The sequence below is a fragment of the Parus major genome, chromosome 2 (genome assembly GCF_001522545.3).
Source record: "Parus major isolate Abel chromosome 2, Parus_major1.1, whole genome shotgun sequence".
Lineage (NCBI taxonomy): Eukaryota > Metazoa > Chordata > Aves > Passeriformes > Paridae > Parus > Parus major.
The window spans coordinates 15,921,986-15,942,167 of NC_031769.1; the positions used below are offsets into that span (position 1 = coordinate 15,921,986).

At 36.9% G+C, this 20,182-nt stretch overlaps 1 protein-coding gene across 2 annotated transcripts; it reads right to left on the reverse strand.

The window, feature by feature from the left end:
• Window positions 1-1,652: 1,652 nt before the first annotated feature.
• Window positions 1,653-20,147, reverse strand: YME1L1 (YME1 like 1 ATPase). 2 transcript variants are annotated; one of them, XM_015618697.2, is made up of 19 exons: window positions 19,937-20,147; window positions 18,264-18,395; window positions 17,281-17,446; window positions 16,283-16,381; window positions 14,677-14,786; window positions 13,518-13,668; window positions 13,319-13,426; window positions 12,432-12,514; window positions 11,503-11,593; window positions 10,562-10,714; window positions 9,131-9,263; window positions 8,583-8,645; window positions 7,973-8,085; window positions 7,419-7,574; window positions 6,518-6,669; window positions 5,466-5,592; window positions 5,295-5,368; window positions 4,568-4,654; window positions 1,653-3,435 (listed from the first exon to the last, which is right to left on the reverse strand). In XM_015618697.2, exons 1-19 carry the CDS (start codon window positions 19,964-19,966, stop codon window positions 3,292-3,294), a joined length of 2,172 nt encoding a protein of 723 aa, XP_015474183.1. In that variant the 5' UTR covers window positions 19,967-20,147; the 3' UTR covers window positions 1,653-3,291. The 2 variants fall into 2 exon arrangements, with proteins under 2 accessions (XP_015474183.1, XP_015474184.1); XM_015618698.2 differs by lacking the exon at window positions 19,937-20,147 and adding an exon at window positions 19,392-19,424.
• Window positions 20,148-20,182: the final 35 nt, after the last annotated feature.

Sequence of the window (20,182 nt, forward strand, 5' to 3'; positions counted from 1 at the left end):
TTCAGCTGACTGAGGTCATCACAGAGTAGGAAGGAGCCAGAAGGAGCAGGCCATGACTTTTACTGGAAGTTTGCATTTACTTTGTATTAAGCTTGCTAGTAGAATTCTGGCATGCCAGCCTCAGGAATAGAAAAAATTCAGAATTATGTCCAAGTCTGAATTTCTTATTTTTATGTGCCATCCTGCTTGTGACTAGAGGTATTTAAAATGCAAACAGTCTATCTAAGTACTTAGCTCTGCCCCATTTTCAACAGCAGGTGGCTGTTAGTATTTGAAGGGAACTGAGGTTACTCTTCTCACCCTTTTGACTGATTTCTGGAAGCTGCTTTTGTGGTTGTGATGCATTGACCCTGGCTGGACACCAGGAGCTCATCAAAGCCACTCCCCTCCTTAGCTGGACAGGGAAATCATGGCTAAAGGCCTGTGGGTTGAGATGAAGGCAGGGAGAGATCACTCACCACTTAACATCATGGGCAAAACAGTTTTGAGTGGGTAAAATGAGTTTCATGCCAACCAAATCAGAAATAAAACCAAATCTTACTACCACCTCTTCCGCTACCCCTTTTCTTTGTTTTCAACTTCACTTCCACTTTTCTTTACCTCCTCCCCCTGAAGTGGTAAGAGCAGGGTGGGGGTGGGACAGGAATTGGGGTTGTGGTCAGTTCATCACAAGTTGTCTCTGCCACTCCTCCCACTCTAACCCTGCTACATCTCCTTCACTGACCTTGGTGTCTGCAGAACTGTTTCTCCCACACACTCACTCCTCTGGCTGCAGCTGCTCTTAGGGCAGAGCTTCTTCCCCTTCATTACATGTGTTGTCTCAGAGGCTTTACCACTGGGGCTGATGGGCTCAGCCTTGGACAGGAGCAGGTTCTCCTAGAGGTGTCTGTCTCTATTAGATATAGAGAAGCTTCTGGCATCTTCTCCCAGCTGCCACCCATGTAGCCTCCTCACTACAAAAACCCTGCCACACAAGCCCAACCCAGCGCTCTTCTATCTCTCCCCAATAATTTTGAAAGGAGACCTTTCAGCTCCTAAGTGCTCCCAAGAGCATCAGTGATCAAATCCAATGCCTCAACAGGCAAGTTTCTTGGAAACCTCACGTTGCACACACAAAACCAACTAGGAATGACAATAAACTCTTCAGCAACACTTGTGTTACTAAATTGGCCAGAAAGCAAAGACAGCCTTTACAACTTTATGGCTAATCTTGTAATAATCTTTCATGACTCAATGATACATCACTATTTTTTTTTCCTTTTTGACACTATCCTATGCATGTAGCAAGAAGTTTCTGAATAAGAAAAGTAGCTGGAATTCAAGGACTTACCCCCCCAAACAAGATCATTCAATACAGATTTTAGTAACTTCAAACAAGAAAATGTTTTTTTGCTTCTCTTTCTAAATGCAAATTCACACTATTTAGCTGGAAAAGATTACTTTCATATCCCACTACTGAAGCAGCAATTGAAAAAATGTGTGAATTTCTAGGGAGAATATTCCCTAGAAATCTTACTTAGAGAGAGTGCAATTTTGCCATAATTCTTGAATTTATTTACAATTTTAAATGTTTTATACATCTCAATTTACATTCTAGGGAACTTGGTATTACATTTTATATCACTTTACAGTGAGTAAGAAGAAAACCAATGTGCATAATTAAAATTAACCTTTATTACTCCAAAAACAGATGCCAAATATGCAGTATATTTCTGTTTCTGTTGGCATATTTCTGAAATACAAGTACAACTGTAACTAGTCAGCCTAGATATTTTCTATATTGTTTTATAACATTTGGAAGTTCTCCCACGCTGAGTGGGATGCCACTATAGTAAGCTGACAAAAACAGGCAAGAAGTTGATCTTGTTTTGAAAGGGAAAAAAAAATAAACCAAATGTGCTCCTACTAAAAAAACTAGGTTATAATCAAGCATTACACTCAGAAAACTCTAAAGTACTGTTACTTTCAGTTTCAGGTGTAGCTACTGGTATCCTTCACATTTATTGGCACCAGCCCAACTATTTGAATGTCCAAGTATGGTAACCCTCAACATTAACATGTTAATACATGCCTCTCTGCAACAGAAGCTTGTAATACCACAACGCTGTGAATGATTGTGCAGAAGAATTATGACCAAGATGTGTTATTCCTAAAAAACAGCTCTATGAGATCAGAGGAATACTAGCATATAATTGCTTGCCATCACTTTGACTTGATTGGAAACTGCTCTTGTTTTCAAAACCTTTTTTTTGTATTTTCTTAGAATTTCCTGAGATTTCTGTAAGGGTTGAAAGAAAAAGTTTTATTTCCCTACTTCTACCATAGAACAGAACTGGGAATGTTATTTGAAACAACACATGCTTCAAACATTTTCTGAATTACTCTTCACTGAGCAATGTTGTCCTCTTCAAAGAGATTATCTTTTGGATTATCAAACGCCCATACACAGTATTAATAGAAACTAGTTCTGCAGAATCTCCAGCAGTGTAAAAGCACTGTCATCAAAGCACTTCATCTGTCTACTGCAGTAATAAAAATTTTAAGAAACTTGTCAGCAGCACATCAGAGGTCACAGGTATTTCTCTTATCCCTGCTATGGCTCTGCCCAAAACATGGTCCAAAGAGACTTAGAAACATTTAGCCTGTTGTTTTTGCAATAAAATTTCTCTCCCAGCCATACATGCGCGTATTTTAGCCCCAAGAGTACTGGAAACATGACCACTAACATTTTTGTTTAGCATGGTGCTCACACAATGTAGCTTGTTCATTCTTTGAGATGTTTTGTTTCATTTCTAAATAAAAAGTCTTTAATAGTGGTCTCTAACCTCAGAGTATGAGCAATAGCTACACAACATACTACTGCTTTACACCTCAGTCTGTCACTCTCCATAACGCATTCCAGCACACATATTGTGGGGTATCACTTCAATCATACACGTAGCAGCATGGCCCAGGAACCTGTGCCAACACACACCAGAGTATCCGCATGTTTTTCTTCTCAGCTTCAACACATTTGATTGAATCAAAATGCTGGATTCAACCCTGAGATTTATCCTTCTGAAAAACTTCTTGTGCGAAGAGTATAAGGAGCAGAGCATGAGGAACTTGCTTTATTTTGTGTCTTATTCTGATGAGACACAACAAATAGATGAGTAACAGAAGCTCACAAGAGACAGATTAATATTAATGCCATACACACATCAGGAAGAGAAAAAGAGGCTATGCTGCATAAGACTACTGCATTGCTAGATGTACATTCTTCAAATTATCAGTTACATATCCCAGAAGTTATCATCTTACTTCTAGTTTTTTCCCCTCTAGAACAATTTGGATTTCTTTGGCATCCAGAGTCTCATATTTCAATAAAGCTTCTGCTAAATTCTTGTGTTCTTTTGCATGAGTCTTCAGGATGTTCTTTGCTCGCTCATAGGAGTCCTAATTTGAAGAACAGGTATAAGGAGATTTTAAGACTTTACAACAAAAACAATAGCAAGATTCCACTTTAAAAATTGTTTCCAGGTAAACACAGCTTGAGACAAACATTTAAATTGTGCCTTACATTTCAAGGCTAGCACGGCCCCTAATTCATAAAGCTTTAAAGTATAGTTGGCATAATGAATAAAAAACAACCAAACGCTTTATGCCACCTGTGTATTTTGCACAAGTAGGGCTAGAAACAAAATTCTGAGACAAACCTTAATCTTGTTACATATGACTTGGAAAGACTTACTAGATTTAAAAGTTCCCTGATTTTTATAACTATTTTTTTTTTGTACTATGAGCAAAACTACAACATTCACAGATTGTTCCTCAAAGACTAGCATTTTTTAATATTTATAAAACTCAAAATACTATGTAGTTTTAGAAAGCTGAAAGCTACCAGCTACTGAAAGTCACAGTTGCTGCAAGCAGATGCACACTGCCAGCATTACCAGCTTCAACTTCTAGTTCTGCCCTGGTAGCTCTCACAAGGCCAAGTGAGTTCAAAAACAACTGCAGCAAAAGTGTTACTCATTTAAATGTTATAAGTAATTCTCCTGCTTGTACCAAACTCAGTCAGATTACCAGAACAGTGATCAGTAAATTCAGCGATTATCAAAAGCTACAAATTTTCCTAAGCATCTGACACTGATCACTGTGAGGAACAGGATACTGAAGGCAACACTTTGATCTCATACTACCATTCCTGTGATTTTGTACAAAATTATCTGTCTTGGGAGTTATGAAATGTGAAAGTAACATAAAACATCCATATCTAATCTAAAACAATTTGTAGCCATACTTTTCCTGTGAATTGAATCGGAAAAATACAAATCCTCACCAAATATGAGAGTATGTTATATTAAAGAGCCCAACACCACCAACTTGATTCACACTACTTGTGCATGACAATCACCAACAAGTTTTGATATGCAGAAATTCAAAGTTGCAGCTACATTAAATACTTGGGAATATTTCCACCCATTTGTGTATTTTCACCAGTACACGTTACTTAAATGAATTAATCAAGCAAGCAGCTGTTCAATTCATGTCAGAAGTATGAGAGTGGAGGGGGAGAGGCTCTTACCCGTAGAAGCGTCCTCACTTCCTGTTCAATTGCGGACTGGGTTTCAGGGCTGACTTTCCCCGTATCAGTGTAGGTCATAACACCAAGCTAAACAACAACAAAAATATCTCTATCTTGCCACTGCTGTTGCAGTCATACACATAAAACTCTCTGTGAGTTTCAGCACCTATTGCTTCTGCATGCAAACAAAATCATGAGTCAAATGAAGTGCTTTAGGCAGAAGCAAAACAAGAAGCCTATTCATCAACTATGTAGTTACTGCAGAATTCTGTTTCAATAGGTCACAGTACAGATTCTAATTAGGCGCTCTCTCACTTAAAAACCAAAACAAAATGCCTAGACTACTAACACTTGATGGACGATCAACACGACTAAAGAAGCTTCTAAAGAAACTCTAGAAAACTAACTGTGGTTACCCCCTTTGCCCACCCAGATTCAGAATTATCCTCAATTCCAAAATGTCTGGCTTTTTCGTAACTATTTCCTGAAGAGATTACTAATTTTCAAGGCAATTTTGAAGTAAAAATCCTGCAAGGTAATTTTTTAAACTGTCAAATATACAGGTTTTCTAGCTGACCTCTCTGTAGCAGACCAGGTCATAAGGCTTACTCATTTTGTGAAAACTACTTACCCTAATCTCAGAGATCACTGACAGACAAATAGGCTTCAGCTACAGAACAGAACCTGGTTTTGCTCCATATAAATATTAAGGGATTGATGATACTACCTTCTCACTCATTCCAAATCGAGTCACCATCAGTTTTGCAATTTTAGTAGCATTATCAAAATCACTGGAAGCACCTAGAGAGCAAACAAATCTAAGTTATATTATTGAAACCACATTAAACATGCCAGTCCACAGCCTTGGTCAAAAACTCTTAACTACAAATCTGCTGACCTGTTGTGATGTGGTCACTTCCAAATATGAGCTCCTCTGCTACTCTTCCTCCCATACAGACATCCATCTGTGCAAGCAACTGGGATCTAGTTTCACTCCATCTGTCATTTTCTGGGAGCAAAGATACCTGTAAGGTACAGAACTGTGGTCAGGTAACAAAACCTGAAGAAGTACTGAAGTAATCTCACAAATATTCTAGTTTATATCTGAAGCAGGTAAAGATTTGATGTAACACTTTGCATGCTCTGGCCTGCCTCTAGTATATGCATTCATCAGGATTGCTTGGAGGTCCCTCAGTCAAACCACTGAAACAGCCTCCTCTGACCCTGAGCACCCCATCGGTGCGAGCAACTTGCACCTACTGCCAGAAGAAACAGAACAACCCATTCTATCAATTTCTCCTTATTTCTTGCATCTGGACTGAGTACAAATCAACTTGCCCAGAGGATTCAGACCAATGGTTTTCATTAACTGAACACATAAACTTGAAAATGTTCACCAGGAAGAGATGTAATAGAAATATTTTTCTGTTCAAATGCATGGTAGATAAAGGCAAAATAGAAAAACTTATGGATATCTATGCAAAAAACAAGGCAGGTAACTGATGAAGTTTAAAAAAGTCAAACTGGGCAAAGAACAACCTGATAAAGGATGTCTGTGTTAGAAGTACAGTTAGCTTCTACTTGCTAGTCCTTTAGATGTTCTTCAAAGTTTCGCTGTTGGGTGCTATTTCAACTGCACACAACATTTCAAAAGAACCAAACTTATATTTCCCATGAGAACTGTTATATTAGTGCACAATAATTTATTACAAAATTAAGAAAACAAGCTTTTTATCACACAAAAAAGATGACCTTGGGTTTTCCAAGAGATTGCTCATAACTGAGTATTTCAACAGACTACAGTATTTATTAACATAATCACAGCAAATAGCATCCTTACAAATTCCTCTACACCATCAAACCAATATAAAAATAAAACTAAATAAATAAATATGAATAAACTAAATACAATTTAAAAATACTAAAAAACCTGGATGAAGAAACACTCACATGTCCCAGTGTTGTTCCTCGTGTCATGATCGTGGCCTTGTTGATCGGCATGGCATCCTTGGTGTAATAGGCAATGATTGCATGTCCAGACTCATGGTAAGCTGTGATGGTTTTGTTCTTCTCATCAATTTCTACACTTCTACGCTCAGGTCCTTAAACAGAGGAACATTAAATTAACCTTTCTGTACAGCTGGCCACCACAATCCACACATACTTAAACAAAGCACAAAGCAGCCAAGGAACAGCATATGATCAAAGGGAACTAATGCTTAAGTGCAAAATGTTTACCAGTCAGATTTTAGTGCCTAAAAATGGACCCAAACATATTCTACAGACAAGCTGCTTTTAAGGTAATACATTTAAAATGCAGACTAAGTATCTGAGAAAATTCCATTTCTTCTCTCAAGCATGAACAGACCAGATTTATAGTGGTTATGTCTAAGATGTTTAAGATTTGTGCAGCCACATGAGAAGTTAAACAGAAGTTCCAGGTTTCTGGTCATAAGTAGGGAAAGGATAAAAAATCAAGCCTGTCTCCCTCCAGAATGAAATATGGCATGTAGCATTTTTAACTTTAAAAATGGCATGAAATTTTAAAGAATGTATTCCACACTAGATTTTACACACTCTCTGGTCAAAAAAGGTTCTATTCAAAAATAACTAATAGGAAACTTTATTTGTTAAAAAAAATCCAAACAAACAAAAAAATCGCCCACCCCCACGATAAAAAAAAAACCAAACCAAACAAAAAAACAAACCAACAAACAAAAAAAACCCACAGTGCAACAACCCAAAAAATAACACCATAAACACTTCTCTATTTCCCTGTAAAAGTCTTCATCGTACAAGAAAAGCTCTGTGTTTTGTAATATACAGGCCTGTCTTTTGTATAAAATCCTACCCATTAGAATTTTGTCCTTGGAGAATTCTAGTTCTTTCATGGTTACCATATCTTTTCCATCAACAGCTGCCTTTAAGGCAGCTTGATTTACAAGATTTTCAAGCTCTGCTCCAGAAAATCCTACTGTGCCTCGTGCAATTATTTCTGGATCAACAGCTGCAGGGGAAGAAAAAGCAAACAAAACAAAACCATTTGGTTTATTAGAGTCCATATTGCTCCTGAAATTTTCTACTAATCATATTCTATTAAAAATTATGCATTAAACAAAACAAAAACCCCACAAATAAAATAAACAAATTAAACCAGTTTTAGAAGAAATTAAGCCTAATTTTCAAGACACCACTATGACCTCTAAGAGACTAGAGAGAAATAACACATATAAGACAATTTTTGTGTTCTTTATTGATGCAGTAAAGCCGCAATTGCCAGTGGACTACAGGACAAATATGAGCGGGTTGATCCCTCATATTATATCTATCTATCTATCTATATATATATCTCCCTAATATAAAAACTCTTACATAAAAAGATACTACAGTAAAACATTTACTTACATGGGTCATATTTGATTTTATTAAGGTACCACTTCAGAATTTCTGTGCGACCTCTTACATCAGGCTTGGGAACAGTGACTTGCATATCAAAGCGACCAGGACGTATTAGAGCACTAAAGGAAATGACAGTTTAGTACATTGATTTAAAAATGCTGCAGTAAACTCACTAAGGTATATCAAAGAACAAAAATCCATTGCTAAAAATACGTATATAGATTATGCCTCATGCACATATACAAAGAATATATTTTTCTTATCTGCTTGTAAAAAGATGAAAGATATTTATTGACAACCCATTTTAAAGAGTTTTACGCATTTAAAAATTTTGCATTGTGAACAAGAAAAGCAGCTTATCAATTTAGCTGAAAACTTTACAGAAATTTCAAATGCTTAGAAACATATTAATTATTTCTCACTATTTAACTCTGCAACCTATTAAATGCCCAAAAACTGGTCAATACACATCCTTTTTAACCTGTAAAACTCCAGCTTTGACCTGTAAAACTCCAGCTTTGACACTGTAATACTTGAAGATTATCACAAGCAGCTTTGGATTTGTTGCAGTTTTTTTACTACATGGTCTGTAAAACAAGCAGTGCATTATACTCACTTGTCTAATGCTTCAGGGAAGTTTGTTGCACCAATAATAACAACACCTTCATTTGGTTTAAAGCTGTGTGGAAAACAAGGTGTGAATTTTTTTTTTCTGGACACAGAATTTACAATTTTGTCAGTAACTACTGCTACTGACCTCATTGGCCAGTCAAAAACATGCTTTCACACAACAACGTGGGATCCAAAAATGACCATGTTTAACCCAACAACTGGTTAAAAACATGGTCTAATCTCAGTGTTGAGATTCTTCCTATAGATATATTAAACTAAACAGGCTAAAAAGAATGAGAAATTATTTGAAATAAACGACAGCTATTGTGCAAATACAACTCAAAAGCTTCTATATTCTTTACAATAAGTCCATTAACGCTACTGTTGGCAGTACTAGAAAATAGCCATAAAAGCATGTTAAATATATATCCTAAAAAGCATTACAAAAAATTACACAAAACTTCAAAGGTGTCAGGAAGAAAACATTCACCCACATATCTAAAATACTAGTTAGTCAAGCACCTCCTGTGCCCTCAGAATCCATATATTTACCCATCCATTTCAGCAAGGAGCTGATTAATGGTCTGTCTTGAATACGGGTGCATTGGAGATTCAATTCTCTTCCCACCAACAGAGTCCAATTCATCAATGAAAATAACACAAGGTGCATTTGCTTTTGCTTCCCCTGACAAAAGAAAAATAGCAGAAGGAGCCCTGAACCACACAAAGGAACAGACAGTGTATCAGGTAGTTTAGGATTCTACTGTTTCTCTTATTCTTGGAATATCAAGTGTTCTATTAGACATCACCAAATGGTCTTGCTTTTAGCCTAAAAACAGGAAAATAGAATCTTGATTCTCTTTATCTCGCCATTTCAAAAGTGTATCTCCTCATCAGCTTATTTTTGTCATGCTACAAGAAATCACTAATAAAATAAACTACAAAATTGTCATATTTTGTATGAACTTCCTATGAGAGTTTATTTTATAGGCTTGGATAGAGAATATTTGCCTATTAAATAAAAACAGTATGAAATGTGACGGGTCGCAACACTAACTTCCTTTAACAAAACTTGTTATTTTACAGCAAAGGGTTCACGCTCAAGTTTACAGGCATTAAAACACAAAATAAAAACACATTAATAAAAGTGAAGACCATCAATTGGTACATGCATAGCAGGATGCAATTCATCTCACCCCCCATGTGTATCTGTAACATTATTAACATATATGTAATAATATTGATCTGGCATCAACACTTCTGCAGTCAACAGAAGGAAATGCATTTTTAAGGTACTACATGTATCATATTTTGCATCACATCCATGTGAAGTCACATTTTTTTCTACAAATGCAAACTATAAACATTGTATATATTTGACTCTACCAATCTTCCATTTAAGAGGGAAACTGGATTTTCTCATCCCCAGTAATATTTTCATACTTAAAACAGGAAGTATCTTTTGTGAAAGATATAAATCTAAGCATTAGTTTTGAAAGTTTTGTTATCATGCCCTTTACTCTGAGACTGTTGATGGGTCTGAGAAAGGAAATCTCAGCTTATTACCATGCCACAACACCACAAAGCTTTAATTCAGAGTAAAAAAAAAAAAAAATGTAAATATGAGGGCAGTAATTAAAAGGTTAACAATTTTTTTTATCTGAAATTTACAATTAAAATTTACAACAATTTATGTATGACTAAAAAAGTTACAACTTCAAGTATTCAATTTAGTTTATAGAACATTACATCTCAAATTACTACTTCTCTCTGAAGCTATAATTTCATGTGGTGGTTAGGAAGATTCTACAGTTAACTGATGCTCACAGAATTGTGACATTTACCTACACAACTAAAGCTTTATTCATTAGCCTGATTACACTACTGCTTTCCAGTAACCAGAACTGTAACTAATCAAGCCATGTAAACAACACTGAATACTTGCACGTGAAAAGATTTCAAACCCACGAATATTTAACTTACTGAACAGGCTTCGGATGCGACTGGCTCCTACACCAACAAACATCTCATCAAACTCTGACCCGGACGCGTAATAAAATGGAACATCAGCTTCACCAGCCACAGCCCGTGCAAGAAGTGTCTTGCCAGTACCAGGTGGTCCAACTAACAAAATGCCTAAAAAACAAAACAAACAAACAAAAAAAAACCAACAAAACCACCACATCCACACAGTCATCTTATATGAGTAGTTTCTTCCACACATTGAAAGAAATAATGTACATTTGGCTCCAAAAAGCTGTTAAGATCTCATTTCAGGTACTGCTCTTTACTGCCAGTCTGAAGGAGCTTCCTTGCAATAAATCTAGATAAAATTTGATCCATATTTAAACAACAACAAGGACTTCTAAGACCATCAAAACAGAAGCCTCAAGTATTCTGCAGATTCACTGTTGAGTTTAGAAGCTGAGTCCCTAATAGTGTTTGCTTCAAACTGACATCTTCCTGGCTGTTTCTGTGGAATCTTTCATTTTTAAATTAAATCCTTCCAAGTAACTGTCTTTAAACAGTGCAGAGCACTAACAGTAAACAGATTTCTCAGGTCTACACATTTCAGATTCACATGGATTTCCACTATGATCTTAATCATCCTTTTACATGAAAACATTTGTTTCTGAGCTATCTAAAGCAGTTAGGAAGCATTCAAGGTGCTAAAAGCCATAAGGAAGAAATAAAGCCCTTTCAAGAGTTCAGTTAATAAACCCCCTGCTTTACAGGGCAAAGTAGTACTGTTTATTAGCTCAGTAACTGAAGAAGGCACAGTAAATTTTGTCTAACTCCAAAATTTTCATTTGCATAACACATGCAGAAACAGTAAGAAACTAGGCTGTAGTCACTCAGTACAGAACAAACCTCACAGCCATGGCTACACAGGTTTTTCACTTCTGCTGAACAATGATTCTTACCTTTTGGAAGTTTACCTCCTAATACAGTAAATTTGTGAGGGTTTTTCAGAAATTCCACAACTTCTTGCAATTCCTGCTTAGCTTCTTCAACCTGTACATGAAAAACATGCCACAAATATGACTAAGCATTTATAAAATAGTGCATGTTTTTGTACACAAGTTTTGCACTAGAGATTAAGCCCTTAATTTTGTATTGATCAAAAATACAAATAGAAAAATATTAAAGTGTATCACAGAATTTGTGTGGATACCAATATTTAATTCAACCTATCCTAAGTAAACAGTAAACTTACTAACAGTGAAATAACAACCAAACAGTTCAAGACCAGATCTGCCCAAAGAAATAAATACAAAATCAAAAATTCTACATTAAGGTATTAGTCTCATTAATTACAAAGAGATTAATTCTATTTGCCCAAGGGGAAGGAAAGGGGGACATCCTCGATTTGCCACTACCACTAACAGTCAAAGAACAATTGAACAGAAAAACTAGAGGTATCCCGTAAGCAGTGAAATGCCCACTTCTTTCTGGGAATCTCCATATGTCCTGTCCCAATAACACTGCCTGAAAGAGATGGTACTAAGAGAGAAAGGATCAAATGGCATTATCTTCTTATACTAATTAACTTCTGCAAAAGGTAGATAAACACTGATATTTATGGCCTGCCATTTATTCTAGCCTTAAAATTGTTATTCAAGAAGTGGAGAGTGCATCTTTTGTAAGGTATTAAATGCCACAAAAACAAAGTAAAAAAAGAGTGGTTAAAACTTTCCTTCTTCTTGGAGTGGCCAATGCATACAAGGCTTCAGTTCATACAAAGATATTTCTTGAACAGAGCAAGACATTCAGAATGATTAGTTAAACATCAGACAGACTCATAATGATTACTTGAAACAAGAACTCGCACATATTTTACTTTTGATCTTACCCCTTTAACGTGTTCGAAGGTGACATTTTTCAACTGGATTGGATCAACTGCTGCATCAAAGATACTTGATGTTCGAAAGCGTACTAAGAGCAAACAGCAGATGACGAACAACAAATTTACATACAATGTCATTTCATTACAAGACTGAGTGCTGCACCTGAACGCATGCAGGAAAGACACTGACCTTACACCTGCCCTTTTGATAGGGCATGTGTTCATTTACAAGTGTCCAGCAGGAATAAGATTTATGTTTCAAAAATAATCTTTAAAATATTTGCAATTAATTCAGTGATATGCATTTTAGTCATGTAGTACAGAAAGCTCTTCATCCAGAAGCATGTACATAAAGCCAGAACTTCTCCCTCAATATTTCTATACATATCCTAACTTTGAGACCTAGGTGATAATAAAGCATCAATTTGAATGTTTCCAGTTACATGAGCTCAGCCTTTTGATTGTTCCACTATTTCCAAGAGATTTCTCAAGATGGCAATGTAACAACGCAAGCTCCTAGTTGCTATAAACTAGGCTGTGATTACAGATTGAAAATTCAAACCATCTTGCCTACAGCTGATCTAGACAACACATCATCTAAACTGAAAGTCCAATACATAATTGGTGACCAGCCTGACTTCTCTGGTTCCATGCAACTGCTTAACCAAGAGAAATAAAGTAATTATACTGATACAGAACATTTTTGTCTTCATAAACGTTTTGTCACACTATCATCTGAAAGGCTGTAGCCAGAAGCAGTAAGTAACTCTTAGGATAACTTTTCAATGTACTAATAAAACCGAATCATAATGTCAAAATATATTTAATTTATGCTAAACCTGCTGGAAGAAACAACACAAGTGAAACAGTGTGGAAAACAAAAATTAACTAACCAGCATCAGAAAAGGAACCTTTCCCAGGTAAAAATGACGAATATATAGCAAGATAAAAACAAAGAACGAAGAGAAAGAAAGAAAGCAAACGTGATCTTCTTAAGGAATCTGTAAAAGAAAATAAAAACATATTTAATATGGGCTAAAATAGACTTCTTTCTGATTGCAAAGGTAAGATATGTAAATTAAAACAACTTACCAAGTGTTTTTTGCAGGAATACCTGTGCTTTCAAAAAGCCTTCTGCAAAACCAGTTTTAAAAGCATCCTGGTGCGCCTCTGGGATGTTTTTTGTTTTCATTAGTGTGTCTAAGTTTTCAACATCAATTCGTCGCCTTCTCAGGATAAAACCCTGCAATATTTTCCAAAGCAGTGTTAGTATACACCAAGCTTTCATAAACACTTATCATCTGGCTAACATGGGTGATGGGAAAAAATAAAATTACAACAGCATGTAATTCACATGCTGTTGGGGTGGTTAGAAGGTACAGGCCAGTAGTTCAAGTGTGGAATCCCCATGGTGTGAGCACAGGCATTCTCATTTTTGCTGGGCAAATCAGTTTTGGAGCCCTCCTGGATCCCAGTTCCAAACTGAAAATGCAACCTAACACAGATCTGTACACAACCAGCTTTGTTCACTGGATTCAGTGGGACTTTCTAGCTTAAGCTTCTTGCTTTATTTCCAACTGCAAAGTATCTTTGCAAGTATTGTTTTGATGGAACTTAAGCAAATACATCTCATATGCCCTGTCAAATTACAGAGCAGCACTGCATGGAGCTAGCTCTGGTTTATCTTCATCCACAGTACACCTAGTCCACAGATGAAATAAACCACATATGGCTACAAGAAGGGAAGAGTTCAAAAACAATTTACACACACAGTAAAATGAAAAGCCTTAATTAGCCTGACTTCTGTACAACCAATTAGAAGTAAAGAGTACCCAGGTTAAATTGGTTTCGTTAGTGCTTTCAATAATTATCTGCTGACTTGAAAACACACATTCTTGTATGTTAAACTAACTGTATTTCTGCTTAAAGAAATAAATCCTTTGCCTTGAAGCTATTTTTAGTTTATATTCTGTTTTAGAAACAGAATATGAAGAATTTAATTTCTAGAGTTAAAATCATAGTTATATGCTGAAACCATTCTCCTAAAAATTCAAATAATCTCAGTACTGGGGATATGTGAAGCAAATATATGCATTGGTAAGAAAAAACAATACATTGCCATTAGCTCAAGTTTTACAATTAAGAAGTTTTTTCATGCTAATGAGAGAAAACACGAAAATTTTGAAGGTTTGTTCAAGAGAAAGAGATGGCCTGAGTAAGCCCAAAACAACTTCATGTTACTCGTATTTACCTTCAAAATTGAAGAAAGCGAACTTTTTGTTTCTGTGAATTGATCAGATGTTGACTGCAGACGTCTTGCTCTTGATCTCAGAGTCTTAAAGTTCCGTGTCTGTATGTAAACTTTACATAGTAAGAATAAACAGAAATTAAAACCTAATTATTATTACTAGTACAACAAAAAAGGTCTTAAGAAAATTCAGAAACTATTATATGAAAGAATATGGAATATAATCTTCCCAACATATCCACTGTACTGTAAATGGATAGTTATGTGATCACAAACCCTATTTGTAGTCTGCCCTTGCAAGCAAACTTCTGTTTCACGTAAAATTTCATGTTAAAATAATCAGGGTTCATGTTGTAAATTGTATCTAATTGTCCTACTCAGGGAAGAGGAGACATTCAGGCAATTAAATCCAGGCAGGCTGACAAACATGAAACATTCAGAAGCAAATTCAGCAAGATGGGAATAATGCTTTGTGAGCTCTGCTGATCAGGTGCCCTGAGGAAATCTGTAATGGCTTCAGTGTGCTGTTAACTTTGGAAGTGACAAAAGAAATGAGACCATTTAATCACAGCGAGCTTATGGCACTCTAAAGTCATCTCCTACCACATCAGAAACCTTGTGATAGACATTTTACCACAAGCAAAGAATATTTTTCTCATTTCACTACTGTGTTTTAAAATAAACATCAATCAGATCAGTCAATTAGATCAGTTTCACTAAGCTTTTTGGTATTCTAGAACAGTACTGGATAAAAAGAACTTCTGCAGCTGACCCTTGAGCCCTGCTCAAGAAAGGTCTAACATTTAATCAGGTAGCTCTGAACCTTGTTCAGCTCAGTTTTGAAAATCTCCAAGGATTAAGATAACCAAACTTCTCCAGACAATCTGCTTCAGAACTTGGCCGTTCTCAATGTGAAAATTTTCAAGCAGGTTTTAATTTGCTTTTACATGTGATTGTTACCTCTTCTTTGAGGTGTATGTGAGAAGGGTTAACTGATATGGCTCCAATAGCAGTTGGATCACTTCTTGCTTTTTATTCTGCTAACTAAAACCTCAGATCCTTCAGCTTCCTCCCCATATAAAATGCTTAAAAATCTGCACCCTTTCTTGTGACCCATCACTGGGCTATCTCCATGTTGTTAGCATTTCTCTTCACTACAGGATACAAAACCTCTAGATATATCTAGAAGTAGCAACAGAAGAACTGAATTTAGGACAATACCTGAACTTCCTGAACAGTTGATTATGTTTTCACTAATGCTGCTGGTCACCAAACCCCTCAGAAAATTCAACTGGATGAGTACTGAATTCAACATATTTAATTCAACATATTTATTGATTTAAAAATAGTCAGTTTGTCTGTGGTCTTTCAAGTTTATGATCCACAAATACTGACATCTTAGAACAACATGGTGCTTACTAAATTCTAGAATCACACTACTCAAGTACAAAAATAACTTCATGATTTAAAGTGTTAATATCAATGTAAGTTCCTCCTGGAAGCTTACTGTTATTTCCTGAGTGATACCTCTACAACAAATGCAAAAATACTTTTCCAGACTAGACGAATTCTACACAGATTAAAACCAGTGTAGTTTAATGCTTTATACCTGGCCAACACCGAACATCTGAACAGAAATTTTGGAGGGGATTAGGATGTTGCCTGTACAAACAAGATGAGCGTAAAGCACTGAAAACATCCACAAAACCTGCAAAAAGATACAACAAAGTATAAATACACCCTATTTTAAATGGCAACTCAACATTACTTCTTGAACAGTTTGTCTTTTTAGTTTTTTAAATATTAATTCTATTTTACTACAGTACTCCAGACATCTTTAATGAAAGAAATTACCAGAACATTATCAAAACTTTGAAGCATTTCCAAGTATTTGTTTGCTTTCAGGCAATGGTCACTGAGATATTTTTTTGGCAGTTTAATATTTCTTCTCTAACAGGAGCCCTGCAGTATTATTCTTAACACTCCTCTCTACTGCAGTACTATATAGGCAGTATCTCAAATGCCAGCTATATGCTTCTTTTTCTAATACATTATTAAGCATCTGCAATGTTCTTACTTCATTTTAGACTAATTCCAACAAAATATCTTCACCTGCAAAGAAGTACTCTTGTTTATTTCAGCAATTAAATACTCTGCATGGAGTGTTAACAGTCTGCCACCTTGAATTCCTTTCTAATTATTATCTTTTCATAACATTGCTTCAAGCAAAAAATTGATAAAAATATAAAATGAAGATGTCTGTGACATAAGTAGATTAGCAAAATCTAATGTCTTGGTGAAACAAACTGGTGGGAGAAGTCACAGCTCAGGCTCATCATTAAGAGAAGTGCCTTTTACTACTGCTGAGTTCAGAAAAGTTTACCAGCAATTAACTTGAAATCTGAAGGAACGATTTGTTGAATTTTCTAAATTTCCCAAGTTTACAGAGACAAGCTATATACAATAAAAAATAAATCAATACTATTTGTATTAAATATGTTTAACTACAAATTATTGACAGCACAAGAGATTAAACTAAAGGATAACTCTATTCACCTTTATAACTTAACTTCCACCAACTCTCATAAACACTTCACTCAAACATACCATGCTTATTTTCAAAGAAGGACTGAGCAGAGACGTACGACGTGTGCCACTGTGAGGAGACTTTGCTTTCTGTACAGAAGCCAGGAAGTAGTCTGTTCACCAACTCTCTGAACTGGTTAGCTTTCAAATCAGACAATCCCAGATCTCTTAAATTTTTAAATACAGACTGAAAAATAGAAATAAATGTTCAAAATTTATGAAAGATTACCTGAGGAAAAGCACTAGCAGCAGAAGCAAATATAGACTGAAGAAAAAAACCTAACCAAACCAAAAAAACCCACAAAAACCCAAGACTGGAATTATAACACAGTGGTGAGCTGTACAACCCATGCTATTTTCCACAGTTCTGCAGTTACTGAGGGACTCCATGTTTTTCCTCCCAAAAAAAGTGCTTGGTTAAAAACTTGTAAGAAATTAGTTGAAAGAGAAGTGGTAATATCTAATACTAATTGGCACTCTGTTTTAATTTTCAAAGTCAAAAGCAAGAAATACCCAATGATAATGAAAGCTATTTTAACAGAAAAATAAAACCAAATATGAAAATATGCCATTTAATCTCTCAAAACCTTCAACACACCTTAAGTTACAGTCTCCATTTTCTCACAAGCAATAATTAAACAAACTTTGCTAGAACTCAATAAAAATATAGGGTCTATTAACAGAAAACTTACTGCTGCTTTTACAGAAAGAACCATTACATTGGAAATGAAAACAAATACCTTTCTCATTTGCAAAGTACTACTGAGACAAGTACCAGCTCCTTTTTTTAAATTAAATACTGTCTTTTTGTAGAATCCTTACTGGCAAAACACTTTGATTGACTGCAGTTCTGCCACAAAGATACACTCTATATGTTAACACCCTGTTTTGTTTAGTCACATTATATTATTTTATAGACCAGACATATATTACACCCACTTAAACTGGTATTATTGAGATTTAACATCAGTTAAACCATCACTTTTTCAAAAGGTTTTTTGTACCTCACTCTTCTGAGGATCATGCTCTGGAGAGGTGTCCCTCTGGACAGGCTGTATGGATGCTTTGCTGGCAGAAGTTGTGGAGCTTTTTGGTGAATGAAAGGCATTGATAAGGTGACTCAGAGGAACAGTAGCCTGGAAAAAAATTAGATAAAGACTTAAGAAGCTTGTTTAAACTATTTAAACATACTTCTGCTCCAAACTCTAACTTATAATTGCATATCTTGTTCACTGCTTTTTAACTGAGGACTTAATTATAAACCATAAGATCTTCAAAACCACAGTGTTAGCTGATACCTTCTTTAAAGAGAAAAAAGACAAAGTCTAAGCATGTATGACAGATTAGAAGCTCCTATTTTCATCTCTACAGCAATACTTTCATAACTCGAATTATCTATACTTTTTCTTGCATTATTATAAGCTATTTCTAAACGTTGCCTTTATGTTTTTCCCTTGGGATCACACTTTCAGTTTAAGGATCAAAATGAAAGCATACAGTCAAATCTGCAGTTCAGCAGCATTCATTCCACCTCATGAACCAATACAAAAGCCCAGGTGCACCACGTATCAGGGCTCCTCCTCTTAACACATGACTACATCTCTTGTGAACATATGGGATAAATAACCCCAGCATTTCCCAACCTCCCCACTCAGTACACGTCACTAGGAAGGAGCTGGGACAAAACCTTGGCTGCTGGAATGATCCCTGATTGAAGCATAATTGGGCATGTCTATGAACATCCTTCTGCAAGGACTACCACCTTTGTGTTGACTAGACAGAAGATCAAAAGAGAAAATGCTGTGAGACATAAAAACTGCCTCATAATTAATTGCCCAAAGTTGTAATTAGACTCAGAGCTTGTGGTAAAACCATAAAGCTTCTAGAGGTGAATGCAAACATCCCAACCATAACCAAACTTTCCACCTGTATTTCTCGCTCTGGTGAAATGACACGTTACTAGAAACTTGAAAATTCTTCCATTTCACGACTCTGATTGAATCTTTAAACACATTTTCCACATGTGGAAAGAACAATCAAATCCCATTCTGGAATCTGATTATAATACAGTAATAAAAAGCTTAAAAATAAAACCAAAACCACTGGTTCAGATCAAAATCCATAAAACTCACCAATCCCACCAGACTCATTGTCTAATTGACGATGCCTTCCCGATTGCATTCGGACTATTCTGTGAAACAAATCACCGACGGTTTTCCCTCCACTAACCCTTCTAAGCCATTTCCTTTTGGCTTTCACAATAACCCGTTAAAATTAACAGCATAGTTTAACTGTAGTAACACACGTCACCACCCCTTCCTTCTGCTACAAAAACAGACACTAAAATGCGCCATCTAAGGTTATTTCGTCGTTTCAGAACGCTTTTACTCTTTCCAAGCTTTTACAGTCCCTTCCTCTCTCCCCCATTTACGCATCTTTTTCCCCGATGCGGACCCCACACCGCCGTTGCCCCCACCCGCTCCTCTCCCCGTTGCGGCCCCGCTGACGCCCAAAGCTCCGGGAACGTGGCAGGCAGGAACTCCGTTCCTCCTGCCGCAACCCCCGGGCCCTCCGAGCGCCTCCGCCTGGACAGGGAGAGAGCCCCCGCCGGAGAGCGGGCCCGGGGCACGGCGAACCGCGCACCGCACCGGGCCGGAGCGCCCCGCCAGCCCCTCACCTGGGGCTGCACGGTAGAAAAGGAAAACATCCTCCCGGCGGGACCGGCGGCGGCCGCAGGCGTCTCTTCCGCCTCCCAGGCCAGCCGCAGGAGCCCGCCTGCTGTGGCGGCCGGCGGCTGAGGAGGCGCCGCGGATCCGCTCCGGGAAATGTCCGCCCCGCGGCCGCGCCGACCGGGCCGAGCCGCCCCGGAAGCGGCGGGAGCCCAAAGAGCTTCCGGGCCGCCGCCGCCCCCCCACGCGGCCGC